The sequence below is a fragment of the Mugil cephalus genome, chromosome 4 (assembly GCF_022458985.1).
Source record: "Mugil cephalus isolate CIBA_MC_2020 chromosome 4, CIBA_Mcephalus_1.1, whole genome shotgun sequence".
NCBI classification, from domain to species: Eukaryota; Metazoa; Chordata; class Actinopteri; order Mugiliformes; family Mugilidae; genus Mugil; species Mugil cephalus.
Window position 1 is genome coordinate 1,863,065 of NC_061773.1, and position 25,233 is coordinate 1,888,297.

General features: G+C 40.1%; 1 protein-coding gene across 2 annotated transcripts in view; it reads left to right on the forward strand.

Moving 5' to 3' along the window:
* The first annotated feature begins 12,397 nt into the window (after window positions 1-12,397).
* The window catches only part of LOC125006573 (retinoic acid receptor gamma-A-like), a 33,047-nt gene continuing 20,211 nt past the window's right edge, over window positions 12,398-25,233 (forward strand). The window contains exons 1-2 of one of the 2 annotated variants that reach the window (XM_047582726.1): window positions 12,398-12,650; window positions 22,494-22,889. In XM_047582726.1, the coding sequence (XP_047438682.1) occupies window positions 22,721-22,889 (169 nt within the window). In that variant the 5' untranslated portion in view covers window positions 12,398-12,650; window positions 22,494-22,720. The remainder of the gene's footprint in view (window positions 12,651-22,493; window positions 22,890-25,233) is intronic. The other variant, XM_047582723.1, reaches the window with a different exon arrangement.

The window sequence follows — 25,233 nt, forward strand, 5'->3', positions numbered from 1 at the left end:
CCTTATGCCTGATCGATGTATTGTTACAAACAAAATGTCCCTAAAAGTTCTGGTCAACAAAAAATTTCTTGTAGTCGATCTTGTAGTTGGTGTTTCTGTTGTATCATTGTAGCATAGATTGAAAATCGAGGAAGTCAATGAAGGAAATGTTGTTTGTATGAAGAAGCAAAAATTATTTTTGCTGGACCATGTGTTGCAGAAAAGAAGTTTATCTGTGGAGTTTGAAGGGCATCTCATTGTTAATCAACAACTTAGGGTACAATAATTTGGGAAATAAGATCTCTGCCCTTTTCTCTTTTTAGAGGTACCTCTGAAACACTGCACCTTGCAGTGCTGTCTGTTTTCCTCTAGATGGCAGTACTAGTCCGTGATAGAGCAGTATATTAGAGCAAATCAGGCCAACTAGGGAATCGACCATCTGAGCTATCCTGCTATGCTGATTGGTTCTGAGCTGGTCACGTGCTTCATGGACGCCATGTTAGATACATCTAACCAATATTCATCCATAGAGAAGTGGCAATAACAGAGAATAAAGTTGGAATAAAACAATTAAATTTTATTCATATAGCGCCAATAACAATACAAATTGCCTCAAGACACTTTGCAAAAACCCTGAAACCCCCAGAGCAAGCCTGGGGACGACGGTGGCAAGGAAAAACTCCCTTTTAACAGGAAGAAACCTTGAGCAGAACCCAGCTCATAAGGAGGGACCCATCTGCTGAAGGTCAGCTGGAGAGGCCAACAGGAGAAACAAGATAAACAAACTTCTGTCATAGATACATATATCAAGCTGAAGGAAACACGTAGAATATAATAATGCAACATATGCTGATGATTGATCTTGATGATGATGTGACAGTTTGAGAGTATAACAGGAATCATGGACAGGTTGGTGAATTGTTCATCCAGGTAGGAGTGGACAACTGGAGGAGGCTGGGGCAGATGTAGTTTATGGAGCTCCACAGGTCTGATACACAGCACTCCAGACCATGAAGACTGGACTGGTTGACGAGGCCACGACAACAGATATAGCTTAGGACTCCACAGATCAGATATTCAGCACTCCAGGCCAGAGACCCTCACAAAAAGATGGAGGGGGAAGAGAGGGGAGGAGAGGAGAGAAAATGAGGCACATCGGTTAGTAATAGAAAATAAATTATAAAAGATTACAGGACAGGAGCTTGGTGCCAGAGAAGAGAGAGACATGTCCACAGTGCATTGTACCCCTGCAGCCTAGGCCTATAGCAGCATAGCTTAGCAATGGTTAAGTCCAGTCCTAACTATAAGCTTTGTCAATAAGGAAAGTCTTAAGCCTGACGTTAAAAGTAGAGACAGTATCTGCCTCCCAAACCCCAATTGGGAGCTGGTTCCACAGGAGAGGAGCCTGATAGCTGAAGGCTCTATCTCCCATTCTACTTTTAGAAACTCTAGAAACCACAAGTAGACCTGCACTTTGAGATCATAGTGATCTGTTGGGATAATATGGTACTATGAGGTCTTTTAGATATGATGGAGCTAGGCCTTTCATGGCCTTGTATGTAAGGAGGACGATTTTAAATTCAATTCTAGATTTTAAAGGGAGCCAATGAAGAGAAGCTAAAACTGGAGTAATATGATCTCTCTTGCTACTTCCTGTCAGTGCTGTTGCTACAGTGTTTTGAATCAATTAGAGGCTTTTTAAAGAGTTATTTAGACAGACAGACAGTAATGAGTTACAATAATTCAGCCTGGAAGACGCAATGCATGAACTATGTTTTTTTTTTTTTTTTCATCACTCTGAGAAAGGATGTTCCTAACATGACGATATTATGAAGGTGAAAGAAAGCAGTCCTGGTCACCTGCTTTATGTGAGAATTAAAGAACATATCCTTGTCAAATATAACAAAAAGGTTTTTCACAATAGTACTGGAGGCCACGGTAATGCCATCCAACGAAACCAGGTGATTAGATCATGAATCTCTGCCATGTTTAGGGCCAAATACAATGACTTCTGTTTTGAGTTTAGAAGTAGAAAATTACAGGCCATCCAAAGCCTTTATATCTTTAAGGTATGCTTGGAGTTTAACCAGCTGATTAGTTTCATATGGTTTCATGGATAAATATAGCTGGATATCATCTGCCTAGCAATGGAAAGTCATGCTTTCTAATAATATTGCCTAAGGGAAGCATGTATAATGTGAATAATATTGGTCCTAGCACAGAACCCTGAGGGACTCCATAGCTTACTTTGATATAGAAGAATCATTGTTTACATGGACAAACTGGAATCTCTCTAACAGATAGGATTCAAACCAGTCTAATGCAGTTCCTGTAATCTTGATCACCCTTTCAAGTTTCAAGTCTGTTTAGTAGAATACTGTGATCAATAGTGTCAAATTCAGCACTGAGATCTAGCAGGACAAGTATAGAGATAAGTCCATCGTCTGAAGCCATGAGGAGGTCGTTGGTAACTTTAACCAGAGCCGTGTCTTTACTATGATGAGCTCTAAAACCAGACAGAAATTCTTCTAACAACCCATTCCCGTTTAAATGATCACACAACTGATTGACGATAACCCTTTCTAAACCTTTAGAAATAAAAGGAAGGTTGGAATAAAAGGAAGGTAGATACAATATGCCACAGTGCTCACCCTACAGCTCCAGCACAGCATCAAGAAAATGCAGAGGAAACTCCACCGTTTCCCCAGTGAACAAAAACGAAGAAAGTTATGGGAGCAGAAGATTAAAAGGAAGACATGGATGTCAACTGATTTCTTCCCTATTATGTGAGGTAAATGTCAATTTCTTTCTTGGACGTTAAGATTGTATATAAGTAAAATAAAGTCAAACCATAATTTATGTAGTTAATCAAGTCTTATGCCAGCTAGTTATCTAGACTAAGCCTTGGAAAAATAGCAGCTACCGTCATATATACTGTGAAACCTATGTGCATGTAGTTTATGTCCATGTAGATAGACAAATGTAATTGACACGTAGCTTTGCCTCAGTTATTACTAAGTTATTATGGCTAGAGCGCTAATGTTATAATACTAACAGTAAGACTAGTCTGAGTATTTCTAAATTTTTTCTGTATTTTCAAACTTTTAACAGCGATGGACTGAGGAGAAGGTAAACACAACTCCATGACTGATGAGGTGATTGGGTAACAAAGCATTTTACATTTAAAGTACGTAAATGCAGGGATATTTAAGTGAGAGCCTTTTATACACTGACAGACATTGGCAATATCATTTATATTATGGTGAAAATAATACAATTATTTCAACATAGCACATCCGCCCCGTAGGCTTACACTGTAGAATCTTCCCTCCGATGTATCTTACATGGCGCCCATGATTTTAGTTGGCCAGACTCTCTCTAATATATGGCTCTGGTCTGTGAGCTATGCATCAGGCTTTTATTTGGTTGGTCAATTAAGTACTCCCTAGTTTTAAATAAAAGGCTTTTAGAGGCTCTGCTCTGCCCACACTAAACACAGCATAGGTGTGGATGTTTGTGCATCAAAGCTGCAGGAAGGACTAAATTGTGCACACTCCACATTAGCACTGGTGCTCTAATTAGAGCCATAAAACATGGGCGCCAGAGGCCCGTCACTCTATTTGTAGAATACGCACACGTTGTGTTGAGGCCTCCATGTTTGAGTGGTTGTCAAAACACAGCGACAGGCCGCGCTACATTTGCAAGATTTTTGAGTCATGTGGCTGTTTTTACTTCTCCAGGTAACACCTGGGAGAATGAGTGCCCGGAGCTCTATCACTCACTGATTCCTATTCAACACTGACAGTTACATCGACAATTTCTTAAACTGTCATAATTTTATCATGATGTATGTGTTTATTTTTACTCACTCAATTTACTCTGTTTACCTTTTCAATTTTGAGACTGCAATGTTGATGGCAATAAAGTTCTTATTTTTTGTGTATATTTGGGATTACTATATATTTTACTGCCATAACAATCTACAGCTCAAAACCTGGGGCATTCATTCCGCTAGGACACTCATTAATTCATGTGTTTGTGTATGCAATGGCTGTTTTGGATGGAATCATTTTAACTGCTATTACCATTTTGCGTGTAAGTTTGCTGTCAGGTCATTCCAGTAAAAGAATCCCAGTTTGACTTAATGGAAATATTAATCTCTATTTGAATAATCATAGCAATGTTCTCAGATTCAAAATAGCAAATTATTGTCTTGTTTTTACTCTGTTTCAGTTTTCATATTAATACAAATATCTACAGAGATAATGAGAGATTATTAGACACCGTATTGCAGATCTGAATACAACAGGATCAGAAAAATAAACAAAATAAACGTCTCCTATAATAATATTCATGCTAGCTAACAATGATTAGATATTGATCCTTCTCTGACTTCCCCTCTGTGTCTCTGTGTTAGCCCTGAGATAGTCTGGCGGCCTGTCCAGCTGGGGTAGGCTCCAGCAACCCCTGTGACCCTAGTGAGGATAAGCGGTTGTAGAAGGTTAGATGATCAACACCAGCCTCACGACTGGAATGGGGTACAGCTAGTAGTATTAAAATTGCCATAACTTTGATAAAGAACATAGTGGATGGTAGTCAGCTAAGACACAACACAGCTCATATGTGGAATAGGAAAAAACGAAGAGGTTCACTGGCAAATCAGCAGTTGAATAACAGTCGGCTTATTCTGTAGATGAGGCTGAGCACTGTGGTGACTTGTTCCAAAAATGGCATAAATTCAACAAAAATATAAGTATGGCTGCCTGGAGGGAATGCCGGGAACAGCTGCTTACAATAAAACTAAAAGAAGAAGCAGCTATGAACCTTAAAAACAAAACCATTTCCTTTATTAAGGCCTGCAGGTCATCGAGACACTGATGAACATGCAAAAAGTCCCCTGGTAAACAGCACAAAAGTTTAGTTTTATGACAGCAGCAACAACCAGCCTATAGCTGATACTTGTCCCTGTTTACCCCCTAGAGGGCATTTACATCTTCTGACAGGCAGACAGATATTGCAGTAGGCAGCCAAGATCTGCTAAGATCTGTTGACGAGTGCTTTCTTGTGAAAAGGTGCCAGATTATCCTGAGGGAGGCATCTACCTCCCCACTGTACCCAAGCGGATGAATGGATTGACTTTTGTTTAAGACCCGTGAATAGAAACTGATCATAAATGTGCTCTGGAGGAAAATATTATTGATGTCACTTTTACAAATAAATCCGCTTTCTGTTGTATTGTTACAAACTGTATTAAAAAACAATACTATTTAAACTTAGACTCATGTCTGTATGTTTTAACACTATCCAGAGATAATGGCTGTCACACTGTCTTGTCAGATCCTTTGCAAAATATTTACTAAGCTCAGGAGATCATCAGCCCCCAAGCAGTCAGACTCTCCGGATGTAGACAGTCAGGACAAAGCCTCTGTCAGGCATGTATTTAGAGTAGAATAATACAACAGAATATCCTTTATTGTCACAGAAGCACACGGGTTGGATAGCAAAACAAGATTTACTTTGCAGCTCTGCAAGATGCTTAGTAGAAACCGTCAAAAACAGTATTTAAAAAGATAAAAAAATAAATAATAAATAGTAAAAAGAAAAATGCCTAATATGCAGTTTGGGATTCTGTGTTAATTTGATCACTGTAACTGAAGTGCACCTCCCCAGAAATGTGAATGTGTCGTGGCGACGCAGTAGCGATGTTCGATACCACTGATTTCCTTTCTGATCTGATACTGAGTAAAATTCAGGCTGGTATCGGTATACTTTTTGTAAATACACACTAATGTGTCTGGTAAACCTAAAAAAACGAACAAACAAAAAGTATTATAGCATAAAGTACAGTATAGTATATTTCAAATCATAGTTTCATAAACAATACAAGACATCAGAGTAATTTATTTATTTATTTGAAACTCAGAAGTATATTGAGGCAGTGGACTCATATGTTATATGGCCGAGCTAATACAACAAAAAAAACAGAGAATATATCCATATAAAATATGAAAATGCTGTTTCAATGTATTTATATTTTGATTTGAGCATTGATTTTGGAGCATAAAGACCTGGTATCAGTATCAACATTTGAGTATCAATCTGTACATCACTGCGACGCAGAGTGCAAGGATCAACAAAGATGGAACACATCAAGGAAAGGTTAACTGAAGAGGTTCAGCTTCTGCGAAAGTCAGTCACCATTGCCAAAAAAAATTAGCCCGAATGGCAAAAAAAACAAAACGCTAACTAGTGGTTGGGTGGTATTGTTACAGAGCGAGCTAAACTGATGAGAGCGCCCATAAATGGCTCACACCGGTGTAGGCTATGTGAGTAGGTTACGGTATCTATGTCCTGCAGTCCTCTAAATGAGCCTTCAGTCTAAATATAAATCTGAATGACAGTATAATGCTGGGTTCTGCTCAAGGTTTCTTCCTGTTAAAAGGGAGTTTTTCCTTGCCACTGTCGCCTTCAGTCTTGCACTGGAGGTTTCAGTAAAACATTTTGAGACAATTTGTATTGTTACTGATGCTATATGAATGAAACTGAATTGAACTGAATAAATATGTGTACGATAGAAAAATATAGTATTATGTGTATAGTATTGTGCAAATTGTCATCCAATATAGAAATCAGTTATTTACATAGATGGTAAATGGTCTTGCTCTTATATAGCACTTTTCTACCTACTCAAAGGTACTCAAAGCGCTTTTACAGTCAGAGACACATCCACCCATTCGCTTACACAAGCACACACACATTCACACACCAATGCCAACTGGGGGTTCAGCATCTTGCTCAAGGACACTTCGGCATATGGCACACTTGGGGTATCGAACTGCTAACCCTTCAGTTCATGGACAACCCGTGCTACCTACTGAGCCACAGCCGCCCCCAAATGTGAATGAATGTTTCACATGAAGCTCCCCACCTTTTAGAGTCCGTGTTAGTGTGTTCAAAAACCATCATCTAAAAGTGTAGGGTCTGTCTGTGAATTCTTTTTACTTTCTTTTGTCTTCCTCTCGACGTCCTTATCTGAAAATCACCGCACCTATAACCAGAATATGCCATGGCCCTAAGAACACCACATGAGAAGTACAACGGATCAGTACATTGTTTAATCAATCATTTCAGAAAACAAAATATATGTGAAAGAGGATCTGCACACTTGGATTAATGCAAGTGATCCAGGCTTCACCTTTAAGGCACCAGTTATCAAATTATGGTAAGTAAGATACTGTACATATTTTAGTTAATTTTTCTGGATTATTTTCATTTTTTCTTTTTTTCAGGGAATTAATTTGCCATTTTAATGACAGTAGTGCCCACTTGCCCATGTGCTTCCTTCCTTGACACTAGGGCAGTGTTGCTACATCCCTGACTTGGCCTTGCACAATACGATTGTGATTATGGAAAGAAATACCAACAAACAAGAGCAGTTTTGCCCCATAGTGGAGTGATAAGGATTGCAGCCAAAGCATTTTCCAACACAGACACAGTACTGTGGGGTATTAGGCCTGGCTACGCAAGTCTAGCCACTGATTAATGCATGCTGTAACACAAATTAGAACAATGAAAAGGGGATTGCAAAGAGGCAGATGGCAATAACAGAGGTTTTGAGAGACATTTATAATAATTAGTATGAATCATTGGGCATCACTGGAGCTAGGTGTCAGTGTTTCAGCCTCTGTTTACTTCCTGGCTGAGAGATAAGTTAAATCATGTTAAATACACCAATCAGGCATAACATTATGACCACCTTTCTAATATTGTGTAGAATGGACATGGGCCCTCTGGGGGTGTCCTGTGATGTTTGGCAATGTTGAGAATGTTGTTAGTGGAGTCCTTTGGGTCCTCTGCCATCAAGGAGTGTCATTGCTATGAGGTGGGGGTGTCTGGTTTGGTCTGGTGGGTGCTACATGTCTAAGTAACATCCACACCAATGCCAGGTCCAGAACACTGTATTATCACAAGATGGTCGATGTTATTTACTTCTCCAGTCAGTGGTTTTAATGTTGTGGTTGATCAGTGTATTAGCTTATTAGCTTGTTAGCTTGCTTTAGGGCACATACTCAAAACAAGAGAATACAGCAGACTTAATTGTGTATACAGGTGAGATAAATGTGCCTACCAGCACCTCTAAGGTTCACCAATTTACAGGTTAAATGTTGTCTGTCATATCTTACTAGAATGTTGCAATCATGCAATATATTAATCCTCTGTGATGTCACAGAAAAGACCTGTTCCCCAGTCTGAAGACAAAGGTAGAGCGCTGTCCACCTCCTCCAATCACGTATCTTAATATTTCCCCTCATCCAATCATCTCATTTTCATGCGGCTGCAGTCTCCAATCACCATCTGTCCTGCAGGCAGTAACACTTATACGTTTCTGCTGTAATTAGACGATCACTTCCACATGTGGATCAAACTCCTTCGAACCACTCAACCCCTACCTCACCCTCCCGTCCGCCCACTGTCTCCTTTTTCCTCGCTCTGTTTTTCTTATTTCCCCGTCTCACACTCTACTACCCTCCCAGTGCCCCCCACTCCCCACCCCCCACCGCCACCCCCACCCCACACACACGCTCTCTCTCTCTCTCTCCCTTTTCTTTCTGATTGAATTACCATAAGTGCAGGTCCTGGCCAAAATATGCCAGCTTGTTCTGATTAAAACTGTTCTTGTTATACCAGAGACTTTCCAAATGGCTGTGAGCAGTTTCTGTGTATATGTGTGTTTGGGGGTTGGGTACAAGGAGGGATGTGTGGTGGTGGTGGGGCGTGGGGGTGCAGCACATGCAGATTGTGTTGAAAAGAAAAATGCAGCCAGACAGCACTGTATGGTGAAAGATAAAGACTGGAAGTCCATGAACAAGATGGGGACAGAGTGGAAGGAGATGGAGAGGCAGTGTGGTAAAGCGGGACGGAGCAGCAGGGAACGGAGACAGTAATGGTAGTTGACAAGAGTTGGGTTCACAACAGGTTCATGGTGACATCATGGTTGAATTTTGGGGAACATTTATATAGGAAAAACTATTTGCTCTTCATTGGATGCACATGTGCGCCCCCAACCTCCTTTTTCCCTTCTCCTTTCTTTCCCCGGCTTAGACACAAACACTAATCCCTGCAAACAACTCTAAATACCCAGGTTTCCGTTGGAAAATTTAAATAATTTTTTATTTTGCCAGCTTTGACAAGCTTCCTTTATTTCTTCAAGTTGTTTGGTAAACTTTATAACCCCCAAACTCACAACTGCTACCCAGAGTGTCACTCCTTTGCCTTTTCCTCCCTCTTTTCCTTCCCCACAGTCCTTGTTTTCTCTCCTTCTTTGCTCCCTCTTTTTTTTTTTTTTTTTTTTTTTGCCTGCAAGTCTAGCCAACCCTCACCACTGGTACAGTATGTTCTTTGTGTGTGTAGGCATGTTTAGCCAGTTGAGAGACAGAAAAGACATAAAGGAGCCTTGGGACCCGAAATGTGTTTATAGTGTAAGTGTGGGTGTGATTATATTTGTGTCAGCTCTTTTCCTTGCTTGAAGAAAATTAAGAGCAGGGTGTTGTGGTGTATTAATAAAGGTTCTTTGTGTGTTATGCATGCATTTTTTTTTAATTTTTTTTTTTTTGCGTGCGTCCCGGTGCCAGTGTTTATTGGTTTGTGGGCATTTGCCAGCTCTAGTAGGAGGAGTGTACCTCTGCCGTTGCTGTTGTGCATACATGCTCATATGTTTGTGTGCCCAGAGTAAGCGAGCCAGCATGTCATGCATGCCTGTCATCTTCTGCATGCTTCCCTGTACACCACAGAGCTTCACATGACATCAATCTGAGAGCAGAGGGATAGTGATCTCATTACCAACAGCCTGTTGCTGATTAAAACCTGCCGTCTGCACCCTCCTCTTTACCCCTCTCTTTTCTTCTCCCCTCCTCGCCTCTCTCTTCTGCTTCCTTGTCCTTTTGCCTCGCCCCCCTCCTGCTTCCTCCACCCCTCGACTCCAGAGTCGCACCATTCTGTGGTTTCTCCACTGCTTCCTGCCAAAAAGGGCCCCATTTCGAGCTCTGCAGAAAGTTATAAGCTCCTCTTTTTTTCCTCTTCAGTTTTCCTCCATTTCTTTGTTCTTTCTTCTTCACCCTACATCTTTAGACTGTCTCTATTGGGACCACCAAAAATGTACCTGCGGGGCACGTTGAAAGTCTTCTCATCTTCCTAATCTCCTTACTGAGTCAATCTGCTTTGACAGTCATTAACACTAAACATGAGCAAACGCAGGAGAGACGGAAAGTGTCTGAATGCGTATGTGCATGTATCAACATGTGGAGAAAGGATGCCGAGCGCCCTATAGACTTACATCCATAAATACACAAATGCTTCTTTCACACTCAGTCAGATGTTATACCCTCCCCTCCTCTTGGCACATTTTACTGACACAGAAACACAAACAGCGCTAACCTTTCACCTTCCTCACTGACACTGTTTCTGAAATGTGTGTGAAACCCAGATGGTTCCATATCATGACGAGTGAATAAAGATGTCATGAGAGTGTCTGAAATTGACATACACAGATGATGACATTTGTCTAAATTTGTACAGTTTTTACTAAAACATTCAATACTTGTCATTGTTCATTACACATACATATATACCAATTGGCCACAACATTATAACCACTGACAGGAGAAGTAAATAACTTTGACCATGTGTGCTTGGACATGTATCACCCACCTAGACCAGACCAGACACCCCCACTCCATAGCAATGACACTCATTGATGGCAGCAGCCATTCCCAGCAGGATGCAGCCTGACACAGACACACACACAAAAACACTTTAGGAACAACTCAAATAGAAATTCACTAGATCTTAAACTGATCAAGTATCTGTAGGATGATCCACAGAGGCCCTTCTCCTCAACCCATGGACCCAAAGGCCCCCACTAACAACGTTCTTTTGCCAATTATGTATGTCAATTTCATATCAATTAATTTTTTCCACCATTAAAACACACAGAAACATAATTCGCATATTTTGTCAGAAAACTTCATGAGAATATCATTTAGATTCTGAGAGTCTGCCTTTTCAGCGCAATGTTGCATTTTTATGACATGATGTCTAAAAATGTGAAGAAAACTTTTAGTTTAAGTTTTTTAATACAACAATTTTAACTGGTAACACGGAGACTTGGAGAAATGGAGAAATATTGACTGCATGAAAATAAACCTGGCATTTTGGATTTTTACTGAAAGTTGTAATTGGTTAGTCACTCATTTCTACACTTTCTAGAATGAATGTAATGCAGTAAGTAACTCAAGAGTACGTGGTAAACACCCGACTGCTGTGAATGGGCCTGTAGTGAGTGGACTCGCCTGCCAAGGCGAGTCAGTCAGACGGTAGCAGACAGTTTTATCTCTGACATGAAGAGGCAGTTAGCTCTGCCCCTCAAGGCCCGACTGGCCAGGTTTGATCACATCACGGTTCAGATGTATCTCCGCTAAATGCTTCCTTACCAGAAAACCGCTGGGCTGATTTGCTTAGGAAAATCCTGTAGGAGGAAAAAGAGTCCACTTGAACTGATTTAAAGGTGCGGAAACGGCCAGGAGAATGGCCCTTTGTACTTCTCGGGCTAGACAAGATGGAAAACAGCTCATAGTCATTTGCATTTTGGAGATTTAATGAAACCAACGTATATAGATGCCAGGCTTTTGTGTGACTGTATGTAACAAGTTTCTGCATTATTCATTTAATTGCCCCCTAGTGTCTGAAAGTGTTGCCCATTATGAGAGAATTGATGTTGCATTTTAAAGTCTTCCTTCCATCATCCTGAGTCATAAGGACACTGATGCTGTGAGGGTGTACTTCTTTTCCATCAGGGATATTTAGTCACAATAAGTCATTGAGTGGCCCTTGATTGGCCTGAGGCCCCCCGGACTCCCACATTGGCTGGCCGTAGTCCCACAGTCGAGGCATTGTAAACACGGAGCGAAAGCCAAGCACTGATACTGATATCCCCAAAGGTGTGCGGCCCTTTAGCAGCATGTGTGTTTGTGTATGTCTGTGAGTTAATCACTGTTTCATTAGTGTGTGTGTGTGTGTGTGTGGGCCTATCTTTGGATGGTGAGCAGAGGAGGAACAAATTTAGAAATTCAAAACAACAGTCACACAGTTGAAATCTAACAAAGAAGTGTTGACTGACAGTACACTGTAGATGGAGAGAAGGTAAAGAGAGAGCGACTGCGAGACAAAGAAAAGAAAGAGAAAGAGGGGGGGTAGGGAGTTGGTGGTGGGTGGTGGAGTGGTGGGATGGGGTGGGGGCAAGTTGAAACCTAAGCTTTCTGGACCCTGTTTTCCCTGCCTTCGGGCATTCTGTGGCTGGTAAAAAATGTGCTGTATATTTGAAGTGTTAGATCACGTGACAAAGGCAGGGTTTGTGAATCAAAGTACACAATGATTTTAGGAGGAGAAAAGAGAGAGAGAGAAAGAGAGAGGGAAAGAGGGTGTGTTAGAGCGAGAGAGAGAGAGAGAGACGGGAAAAAGAGAGAGAGGCGGAATGCAACAGGCTGAGCTCTATCGTCGTGAGAGGGACTTCTCGCTGACAAACGCAACCACCACACTCCTTCTCAGCTCGCCTCTCCACTGACTTAACCCCCTCACCAACCACCGGCCCGTGTGGTGTCCACATCCCACGTCTGGTGAGTCGACTTTTAGCTCTCATTCTGGTTCTAACTTCACTCTCTGGGCGCTTTGTGAGGAAAAGAAGACACACAGAGGACATGTCAGAGCATGAGTGAGATGTGTTTCTCTTGTCTCTTGCTCCCTCTGATTCAGTGTATGCGTGTGTGTTTGTGTGTGCGTTTCTGGGACGGCGTGAACGGAGATATTGAGTTTCCTGAGGACAGCTTTAATTGAGAACAGAGGTTCCGAGAGAGGGAGAAAGAACAACAGAAACATGATAAGGCATGGAATGAAAGCTGATCAGCACTCGTGTGCTCCAGTGCCGCTCTGTGAGAGAAGATGAAAACTTGTGGACGTGTGTGTGTGTGTTTGTGTGTGTGTGTGTCCTCATTTGTTTTAATGAGAGTGTATCTCTCTGTTTATTCCTGACGAGCTTCAGCAAACTCTGATTCATGGCTGATCATGATCTCGCACAAAGGAAAAAAACATAAATAGCTAAAATGGGTGTTGAAATTCCCCAGATTTTTTTACAATGACATGAACGCGAGAAGAAGTTCTTACACAACTCACTACAAACTATCACCAAAGTCTCATATGTCAGTGTTGGGCAGTTTGAATTGAAAACACGAGTTGTATAACTATCTCAGAACGTTTTTCAGCAGCAGCAGCAGCAGCAGACGAAGTGGTTGCTGTAGCCTGTAGGTTCTAGCCAACAGGCTGGCTGTCAAAGTTGATGGATCACGCCATCAACATCACAAACAGCAGCGTAGGTCTAGTCTACCTGAGTATGTACACATTCAGTCACTCATCCCCCCTGAAGGTTATATAAACAGGTTCCCATCCACACAATTACATAAGCTGGATGGAAACACTGAAATCGGCTAGTCCGGATATCACAAGACAATCTGCTGTGTGTCTGATCGCTGCTGCTGCTGCTTTGCATTATGTGTGTGTGTGTGTGTGTGTGTCAGAAAATGTGTGCGTGTGTGTGTGTGAATAAACTTGGTGACCCCCCCTGTAATGAAACACAAGCTCTTTATATACAGTCTGAATCATTTCAAATAGCATCCTTTGTGCGCCATGTGCTGTGTATAGAATACAGATGCATTGCTTGATTGATGATTGTGATTAAGATGTTATTTGTAGACCCACTGCTTCTTTCCAGCTGATCTGAGCTTTATCCGTTCGCTCACACTGTAGTGACGAGCGCTCACACCGTGCCGCTCTTTGTGCTGTGCACTCCGATTGCGGAGCCTCGCCACAAGCTCTTCTAGCAAACTCTTGAGAAATCTATTCCAGAGTAATTTTCCTTAATGTCTTGAGGAATGCTCATCAGCACTTCCAAAGGAATGTGTACAAGTAGGGCATAAACCAATGGGTGTAAATAATGCGTTGCACTGTGCATTGGAGATCGCATTGTGGAGAACTGTGATTTTTTCGACATTTTAAGCTTTTCAAATCTAATTTGGATTCATCTGCTGTTGATTAAGTGTTTTTTTTCTTTTGGTTTCATCTTGCCAAGAGGAAACTACGAGAAAAGTCTGTTTTTGCTTGCATGTGCATGTGTTTGGGTGTGTTGGATATGACTCCTTTAACTGCATTGCAATCTCATCTTTGTTCTCTGCACTTTTTAAGAAATGACAGGCCTTCAGGCTGAGATGGATGTCTGGCTCCTCTCTCCTTTCTTTCCTTTGGCCTTTTTTCTCTTTTATTTCCTTACTATACAAAAATAATAATAAATTAATAAAAGTCTGTCTTTGATGACTGTGTCAGCTGATTTTCATTTTGTATTCTATTGTATTTTCTTCTCTCTCACTCTCTCTCTCTGTCTCTCTCTCTATATATATGTATGTATGTATATATATATATATATGTATATATGTATATATGTGTGTATATATATATATATATATATATACATATAGGAAAGGAAACAAAGGAAACAAAGAAATGGGCGCTTGCTACTTGTTTTTGAAACAAGACACAAATGTTTTCTTGTTCCACAGTTATTTAGGGAGGCTTTGGTGAGAGCCATGCTCTAGCTGTGGTTCGGTTCAACATGCCGAATTGGCTTCAGAGATTTGGAAGTCACTTGTCACAGTCATTGTTGCTTTCACAGCACTTTTTTTCAAAACTCATGGTTGAATGTGTCCCAATGTGTCTGAAGAGCGTCTCAGTGTTTTTTAATCGTATTAAAGTATTGGCTACAAGTCTTCTTGCGCTCCTAATCCTTCCTGTGGAGGAACAGCAAGAAACAGATTGAGCATGTGTGTGCGTGTCACTTTTGACTTTAATACTAAATGGAAAGCTGCCTACCAAACGGCTCAAAGGCCTGACCCGTGGCATGGGTGCTGAGCCTGGAGCAACAGGAGTTGACCCCAGCTCTGACCTGGAGACCCTCTGTAGGCCACAGGGTAGCCTGCATATATTGACAACATTGTGCGTGGCATCAGACATCTCAGTCATTAAGCACTGCTTACACACAATACAGTGTAAAGCTTCAAGTTAAACCACAGTCATGTGACACTTATGACAAGTGCCCATGATAATCTCATGTCAGCTAAAATGTACTTTATCTATTGAGTATATATCATCGCAGTTTCCAAAATTCCAAGCTAAATTATGCGAAATTGTTTCTATTGTCTAAAATCCAGAGATATGTAGTTAATTGTCAAATAACATACTATAATTAATATTGGCTTTAAACATAGACTGGATAAATATGGATGGTGGAATAGATCCTCTAAAGTGAAGCCACAGCAAGTAGAGCTCCCCCTAGTGACTGGCTGCAGTATAAGTCATGATTATCAAGTTTTTGTTTGTTCAGACTTCTTTAAGAAAGGGCGATCAGAGTCCGTTTACTGGCATCATCTTAATAACATGGATGTCTAGTAATCACCTTGAGACATATTTTTGAGGAATAATGTATGGAAAATGGATATCAAATGATGTTTTGAGGGCTAATGCATACATCTATGTGTACATTCTTGACTAAGCTAACAACATAATTGCGTGCATAAACTGAAAATATGTGTTCACCACAGCCAGAAATATTTTGTGGTTAAAAGATGGCTGTCAAGACACTGATGGTTTACGGCCGAGCAGTATTTGTATTCCTCAAAAGACATTTTTACATGTCAGTTAGACATAAAATATAGTACGGTCATTTGTTGGAAAATCTAATTATGCTGTTTGTGGGTGATGGTGCCTGTGTTTTTTCTCGTCTGTAATGGTGTTTGTGTGTTAGTATGTGCATTTTCAGCTCGGCGTGTTCAGGACAGCACATCTCTGGCTACGTTCTCTCAGAAAAAGCCAGATTCGATTGTGGTTTTATGGTTTACAGCTAATTGTCCCCACTGAAGTCATGTTTTCCTTACATTTGGCTGTTTTCAGGGGAAGTTTTGTCCACTCAGACCCAAAATTTTGTACTCTTTTATTTCCTCACCGCTAAATCTCCATAGATACATCCGCGCGAGTACATCTGAATAAAGTTCTTTTGTTTTGTTGCTGTTTCCCTCACAAAATGTCTAAGTCCAGACTAGACTTTTAATACATCTTTATTGTGCAAGTTGGAACATAACAAAGTGAGTGTTTGCTTGATTTTGCGTTGACAATGGAAAATAGATTTCAGTAAAATAGTGAGAAAGAGTGACCAATAAGTAATGCTCACATCCACAAAAGAAAAATTTATGCACCTATTGCCAGTGGTGGAATTTCACTGAGAATATTTACACAAGTACTGTGCTTGTACTTGTACTTTACTGGAGAAGTTTTGTTTTCTGCCACTGTGTGCATCTATCCCAATATATGTAGGTTTTATTTCACTGTTTATATTTGAAAAGATCACATATAAATTACTGCAAATAAATATTTTGAATCTAAAAATTTGAATTAACTTTATTTTGAATTATTATAGATAAAGATAGGCAACAGTGTATACAGCAGTCAAAATGAGCCCCAACACTACCGACTGAAATATTAAAAATGTGTAGATTAATCCATCAATAAATAGTCTGAAGAATTCTTCACTTTTCCTTTTGGTACTTTCTGATACATGTGTGCTGCCCATATGTAGAGGATGAACTTTTGATGGATGCAAAAACACAAAAGTGTGAATAAAGCCCTCTGTAAGCTGGTGTTTATATAATTAGATATATATACAGCTCCTACAAGGGTCATTTATATTTTCAGGTGATTATACACTAACCAAAATGTAATTTGCGACAATCTGGTAGTTCCACATAAATCCTACACACTCGTCCTTGAAGTAAAAATCCTCCACAGCCTGTTTTCCAGCTGACACACATCACCTTGATTTGAACCTACACACTGGAGCTTTGCAAACAGAAAGATGACTAAATAGTTGGAAAGACCAAGAAAACAAATTTTTTACTTTCCTATTTACTGTCAGGAGGAAAACGTGCAGAAAATTAAAGTGCAGAGTGATGAAGCGGGCGTTTCGGTTCACGGTGCCTGTTCTCGCTCCAAATGATCAAAGTGTGTTTATTGTCAGACAAATAGTGTTTTGTTTTTTTGTTGTTTTGTTTTGTTTTTTTTTAAGTTGAAGACAAGTGTTCACACTCTAACTGGGATGAACACACTTTACATGGTGAAAAACATTTTAAAAAAAACATCCCTGTGTAATCCATCGCATGTGCCAGCACTGAGGGCCTATCAACTGCATGATCAAACAAAATAAGGACATCATTGATGAGGAGCAGAGCATCCATAGCGTCTGGTTCCAGTTTGTGGTAGACTTCTTCCAAGCATGAGCTCTGTGTAACCTCTCTGTCCAACCCCTGATTGACACTAGTATTGTGTTGAGAGAAAGTGTTTAACCTCCAGAGCTGTTCATTTTTCCCACAATTGAGTGTACTTCTTTTCAAAGACTGGTTTTCCCGCTCACCTCCCTAAACGTCAAGCTGTTGCAGATTTCTCCATTGTGTAAACGTATCTGTGAAGCTTTGCCATAAAAGTTCACTGTAGTTATGTTTATTTATGTAGTAATAAGAATAATGTTAAGAGTGGAACCAACCTCTTTCATGTGATGGGAAGGTGTCTGTGGGGTATGTCGACGACTGGTTTGTTTACCAGACAGGACGGATATAGAATATAAAATGCAACCCCTATCCAAGGGGAAATCTAGTTCAACACAAAGTCTGCGGTTTTAATATGATTTAAATTGATTTAATGTCTAAAACTAAAAAAATATGTTGCCCTTCCCTGCAAGGGCAAAACTAAGGGCGGAGTCTGCAGCATGATATGATCCATACATAAAGGAATAGTTAACTTTCTGTGGTTGTAGAGCATCAATTGTATTCTAAATAAGATTGACAATTTCAACCATTTAGAGGAACGCTAAGTAATTTTCTTGCAACCTTGCTTTACTAGTACTACCTGGTGTACTTTTATCTGAGATTGGTTTTCATGACGCGCCATTTTTCTGAGCCAACATATTCTCTCACATTCTCTGACTCCAAACGACTCAAAGATTTCCCAACCCTAAAAGTGGACTCATTATATTGTAAAACTGACGATGAACCGTAATTCTCCGTGGTCTTCTTACTTCCATGAAAACACTGCACCACACTATGTCCACACCAACCGGACATTTTTTCATAATGTGCTGAAAAATTTGCTTAAATTGTGACCCAAATGCTCTGTGTCCCAAAGAATTAAGCAGTTTAATGCATCTTCTATGTAATGTTACTCACGTTTTATAGTGAACATTACGTAAATACAAAGAGCTGAGCTGGAAAAGTGTCTGCCACAGAGAGAATTTTCTGGAGACACAGTTCACACTGTTAGAATATGCCTCATGTTGGCAGTCAACTGAGTTAATCAAGCTAACGATAAATCTGTGTAAGTACACCGATTTGACAATTCCTGTGTTTTATCAGTGTTGTCATTGGTATATTGAAGGTCAAGTGTAAGAATTACAGGGATCTCTTGTCAGACATCAACATTTACTATATAACAAGGAAAATACAAATCTGCCAGCATGACAATATTCTGAAGTGTGTTTCTTTTACTTTCTTTGACAGGTTGGCTATAATATTCCACTATGGGATCAATGAAAGAATTATCTTACCTTTGTTATTTTACCTTTGTGTTTATTTAATGTATGTCATAAAGTATGTAAAAAAAAATCAAAATAAAATACGCCTAGACTTTGATGTAGACTTAAATAGAATTTATGTTTCGAATGAAAATAAAGGAAAGTGACAGAAAGTAATAGTGAAGTAAATAAGCAAATGTATAAGTTTTGCATATATACAAATGTACAGGAAATACAGACAGAAGCAAATAGTAGTAGTGGAAGGATGAATGAGGTGCAGTGAGTACATGACATGAATAAATGGGCCTCCCTTTCATAAAAGACTGTTGCTCACAACTCACAGGTAAATCTGCACATCCTGGTTCTGTTGCAAGCTCGTGCATGTGTTGTACAAGTATGCCATCTGGTTTGATCAATCCTGGCAAAGAGAGAGAGAGAAGAAATTAATAGCATGCATGACATTTTCAAAATGAGTTTGAGTTTATTGCGGCCAGATTGTCTGCAAACACGCTCTCTCTCCCTCTCTCTCTCCCTCTTTCTCTTTGTGTAGTTTCACAACTATAACCTCAAGCTGATTTGGGTTGGGAAAAACATGATGTTCAGTCACACTTACACCCAGGATAACTAGATCCAGATAATGCTCCTAATAAGAGCTCAAAACACACTATTCAAAGAGTTGTTTTTGCATCTTGACTGTTTACGCCTCAGAGATGTTTAAAATGGTTGCAGCAATACAGTTTGGTGGAAGTTATGTGAAAACAAGACATGGAAACCCCCATTGTTTTTAAACCAAATCTGTTTTTAATCCCTATAGTCTGGGAAAGAGGAGCATCAATTTGCGTGTGCGTGTGTGCATGTGTGTGTGTGTGTTGGTAGGACCATGACCAGGTGACCCAGTTTGACCTGACCCAGCCAGGTCTCATAAAAGCAGCATTGAGGCCTAGAGGCCCACAGACACAGCGCTGCTTTTGTTGCCCAACCTAAGGTGTATTCCCCTGGAGGGAGAATGAGGTGGCGGGCGGTGTTACTCATTAGAGAAAAAGAAACCATTCCTTGGTTGGGCACACATTATTTTATAGTTTATTAGTGGAACTAAAGTAGTTTCTTTATTTTTATGTGAGTTTTCTACAACCACTCTGCCCACTTTCCTCCCTCCTCCCATGCTGCTTCACCGCAGTTGGTTCTTTCACTTATTAATCTAGTTTCAAATATGGCTCTAATTAATAGGACTCTGTTCACCTCTTACACATGGTCTGCCAGATGCTCAAAGCTCCCTCCTATATTCTTCCTCCCTGTTTCTTCTTCTTTGTTTCCCTCTATTTTTTCCATCTTTTTCCATCTTTCAACACTATTTTTTTCTCCATCCCAATTCTTTTATACATCTGGCTTTCATACTAGTGATTGGTTAAAGAGTCGGCTTGAAACCGCTGCATCTGTGGTAGGATCCTCTGTCCGATGTATACTTTTTCATTCTTCAAGGTCAATTGCCTCCTTCGATGGCGCTTCAGCATGTGTGAACGTTGTGTGTTTTCCTGCTGATTACTTGAACCCATGAACATGATTAAAGTCTCAGAACATCTGCCTATGTTCACCGCTGCCACAGCCTACATGTCCATTCTTGTGCGTTCCTGCGTTCTGCATTTAGAAAGGGATATGTTTTATGAAATGTGACCATTCCACACCATGTATGTAATCACTTTTTTTAATCACTGCATACTTTGTCCAACCTGTGTTTGACATTCTTTAATCGTCAAACACAAAAGGTCTTTGTGAAAACAGTTGCAGGGACTCTCCCTGACTGGCCCTCACAGTGAAGAAAAACCGCAGTTGAGCCAAGCAGTTACAGAAAATATGTCAATATGGGAAATACGACTTTAAAAACAACACTCGCTGCGCTGCCTCTGTGGCTTTCTGTGTGAATGTGTAATATTTACTGTGTATGTGCGTGTGGCAAGAAAAGGATGAAGGAGACATTTACTCTAACAATAGTAGCACAGATGCCTGTAGATTAGTAGATTTTTGTCCACCCCATTTATGAGTGCTGGAAATACCTCCTCATTATAATGCAATGCAATTCAGCTGCAACAGCATTGAGGGCTGTGGTGGAAATAATGTTTTAGATTTACTCATTTCCTTGGCACAAACTACAACTTCCAGTATTTAGATGTTTCATTAAGCTTTGCAAACTCACAAACATCTACCAGCTTAAATCTCTCATTTACAAACATAGTGTGATTATTTTGCAGAGGCACCTTTGGCAGAAGTTGCAACTTTGAGTCTAAGGTCCCAGAATTGTTCTTACCGACGTCCTTGACACTGCAAACTTGTTCTGGTCCGGTCATTTATAGTCCCAAACAAGGTCTGGGAGAAAAAAAATACATTTTCTTCATGCAGCCCTTGGAGTGACAACACATTTCTTGGTTGCTTGCTTTCTTGGATTATGTAACAAACTAAACACTCCCCTAACATGATGCTGCCATGACCATGCCTCACTATAGGGATTAACATCAAGCTTGGTGTTTTGTTGACTCATGCTTTTGGGAATCATTTAACTGCTTTTTGACAATCTGTCAGGTATCTTTTACTCACTCAGAGTAGCTTCCGTCTAGTTGCTCTACCATGATGGCCTGAATGTCCACCACTCCAGCAGCTTCTTCCATCTCAGTGGACTTCTGTTGCTTTGTTGCAGTCAAAGTTATTGATCACATACGACTCTTCTTCTTGATCACAGAAACAAATCTGGCAAGTCACCGTCAACTGTGCTTAAACCCGTTGCATTGATCTATGCCTCACTACAACCTCAGAGAGTTCCCTCTTCTGAGTTGATGTATCCACAACAGAGTGTGCACTATGTATTGTACTTGACAAATACACAAATAGTAGTAATTGACAGTGTTTTGCTTTAAAACTTTAAAGACTTTAGAATGTGTTTCTGCTCAAGTGTTCCTAGTAGGTCAGAAACATCACCTTTGTAAATTCATCATTTTCTCACTCTCAGTCCGGGTGTTTGATTCCCATGCTGAAGCAGGCCCAAAACAACAGGACATTCTTTCACCGAGCTGTATTTACCACAGCTCCACCACAGAGAATTAAGCCCCACCCACTGATGAAATCATTGAAGGAGATGGGAGTCATAATAGAGAAAGATAAAGGGAAGGCTGCCCACATTTATCTTTTTGACAAGGTTAGATTGCTACAGTGAGACTCCTGAGATGCAGGAAAGGTGAGACTATCTGTCCTAATGAAAAACTCTCTAAAGTGAAGGAAAGTGGGTTCATGTTGTTTTTTTTGGGCACAGTGACGAGAAGTAATTATGCGTGTCTGCTCTTCTAAAGGGTTAATTGTACCCATGTTGTGCCTGGCTGTTCTCGGCCTGGCTGGCTAGAGTCAGGCTGGCAGATGGAACAGAGAGACCCTTTATAATACAGTTCTGCTGATTGAAATCATATGGCATTGCCTAAAATTATTGCACTACTTGGAAGACAGACAAAAAGCAGGAGTTGGAGTGTTCTGCCCCAACTCTGCCTCTGCTCACTACTCTTTACTATATTTGTTTGTTCTTTATGTATATATATATATATATATATATATATATATATATATATATATATATATATATATATATATATATATATATATATATATATATATATATATATATATATCAGGTTATTTTAGTTACAGGAAGCTGCAGATTTTTGAAGAAATTGTCGCTTTGTTCAATAAAACTGATTTCAGAAGATGAGTTGCAAAGTCGCTAGTAGCTAACCCTTCCTTCATGTCTTCCCTCTTTTTTCCACAGAGTCTGGACCTGGTCTTGGCCACATGGTTTCTGGTCTCTCTCAAGGTCTTCCACCCCTGTCAGCATCCCTCTTACCTCTCTGCGACCCAACAGCAGAGACGCTCGCAGCCGAGAGGGCTGAATGGCACCAGTCCATTTCAAACTCAACATAGGTCCCTGACGAAGAAGCAGAAAGAGGAAAGAGGAACGTAAAAAAGTCAGAAAAGTCACAAATTGCACTTTTCATAATGGCAACCAACAGAGAACACCAAGTGCGGCACATGACGGGCTTCCCTCGTACTATGTACCCGTTCACCTTTAACTCCATGCGGAGCCATTCCCCCTTCGACCTGCTGGCTAGTAGCCACCTGTTTGGTCGATTTGGAGCAGATCTTCCCAAGGAGATGGCAGCATTGTGTGAGTAACAAACCTGATCCGTTGCTTGATTACAACATGCATAAAGAGGTGCGTGTACAGGTCCGTTTCTTTGGTTCATTTTGCATTTACCTCACATCAGCCCCCACACAGATCACCTTGAGCCGACTGCAATGTGACATTCAGCATGAATCAGATTCCCATATTAAAAATATAATGAGATAGTCTGAGGTTCAGTTGAGAAGCAAGAAATCTTAATCCCACACCCACGCACATGACAAGATGGTGTGTCGAATGTTTGTCCCCTGACCAGTCTTTTGGACTCTCCGTGGTCTTGAAAAGTCTTGAGGGCCAATTTGAGGTTATACTTAGGATTTTAAATTATGCTCTGAGAAGAGAAGAGATTTTTTTTTTCATTTTTCCTTGTGGTGAACCAGTCAGATGGCAGTGAGGGCAGGCTAGGGAAAAAAAAAGGAAAACATAAAATGGTGCACTTTGTAATTTTCTGCTCTCCGTGAAGGCAGATTGGATCTTTACATTAGAACAGAAACTTCCTTGAAACAGGATGGGAGTTTTGGCAGGTGAACAAGTTTCCCCATTTAATTTGTTCAGAGGCAATGTCAGATAGAGGCAGAGTTCTTCTTCTCATTCACAGGGGGCACTATTGCACTTCACAGCGATGGGCTGTACTCACTCCAAAGCACAAAACCAGAGGACATGGTGACATTTTGTACCTAAAATCACTCTGAAGGGTTTAGAACATTGCCCTCTCTACTCTGACACATGATTTATGGAAAAGAAAAAGCAGCCTTTTTTTTAGATGTGTTTTTCTTTCCTCACTTTTCTTCTAGTTTGAATTCATTTTATGCAATCTGTCAGTCATAGTTGTTTTTGTTGATTAAATAGTAAATAAAATAAAATAAAATAAAATAAGATAGTTTTTGTCAGTCTAGGAGTCTTTGGCTTGTTTTCTCTCTGCTTTCCAAACATTAAGAATCAGTATTGACTGAATGAAAGAAAGGGTCTGTTCTGTGATTTTAATGGTATACTGTGAATGTTTCCTTCTGTGTACATAAAGCTGTTTCGGTAATTTCCAATTTAAGTGAAACGTGTTAATGTGTTTATATGAATGGTGCCTCTGGTGAATCTAGTTCATGTTCAGTTTGTATGAAGTCATGTCCCAAACTAGTTCCTCAACAGTTGTCACTGTCATGCGTCCTGTCTGCTAAACTGACTGTCACCGTGTTCATGATGCGTTCACTGAACAGCTGTTATCTGTTCATCTCCAGACATTTTCTGGTGTCTATGTTACAAGAGAGAGTTGAGCTGGCTAGTAGTGCTCCGTGTTCGATTAAATCTTTTAAATGTCGCCTCCGGGACGTCTATAGATGCACACAGATGGACAGATATGAGGGGAAAGCAGTAAGTTGTTCAGAGAGATGAGGATAAGTGTTACAAAGCACAGAAAAGCGTGTCAGGAATGTGTCTGTGTTTTATTTTCTTCATACATTATATGGTGTTATTACTTTATTTGCTAGTTGGCTGAAGAAGGAAGAAGAAGAAAACTCTTAAAATTGCAAACAGTAAGGATGTCACCTGTTGTCTTCTTTGTTTTCTCTGTCGTGTGCTCTATTCTGTTTCAAAAATTACTGATCAAGTCAATTAAAAGCAGAGTGTCATTATTAAAAAGTCCTTGGAGAAATAAATAAATCTAAACCGTTGAATCATTTTATTCAAAGAAAACTAGTGAAGCTGCAGAGGGGTTTGGAAGAGTTCCAGCTGGCTGAGTGTAGACACTATTTAATTGACAATTAAAATTAAGCACTCCAAATTTAGCTCCCCGATTATCTCAGAATGGCTGTTAGATGATCACACAATTAACTCAAAAGACTTTGTATCAGCTATTCTTCTTGGCTTACTGGATGCACACTATACTATACCTTTATGAATCTGTCCATGCTGAAACTCATGGCCTCTCAGTTCTTGGTTTGCCGTTTCTCACACTGAGAAAATTATTGGGAGGTGTTCTGGGTCGCATGTGTCCTCATGTGCCCCCATTCCTTTGGTCGTGTGAACGCAGTCATTCCTGGGTAATATGAAATATCTCTCACACTCTGCAGCAGTGTTCCTGCATCAGTTCATTCAGAAAAACAAAACATAACTGCTATCATAACCTGAGACAAAACAAAACAAAAAACATTAGAAATCATTACAAATGAAGGCCCTTAAAAATATTCTGTCCTTGTAGCTAGAGACTCGTTTTAAAAATAAGAAAAAAAAATTACAGATGAAAGTAATTAATATGGGTACACAAGTGTGATGTGATTGATTAATTCTCTTCTGCTTTGGCAAAAACTTCCAGGGTTGCAGTTATAACCTGGTTATG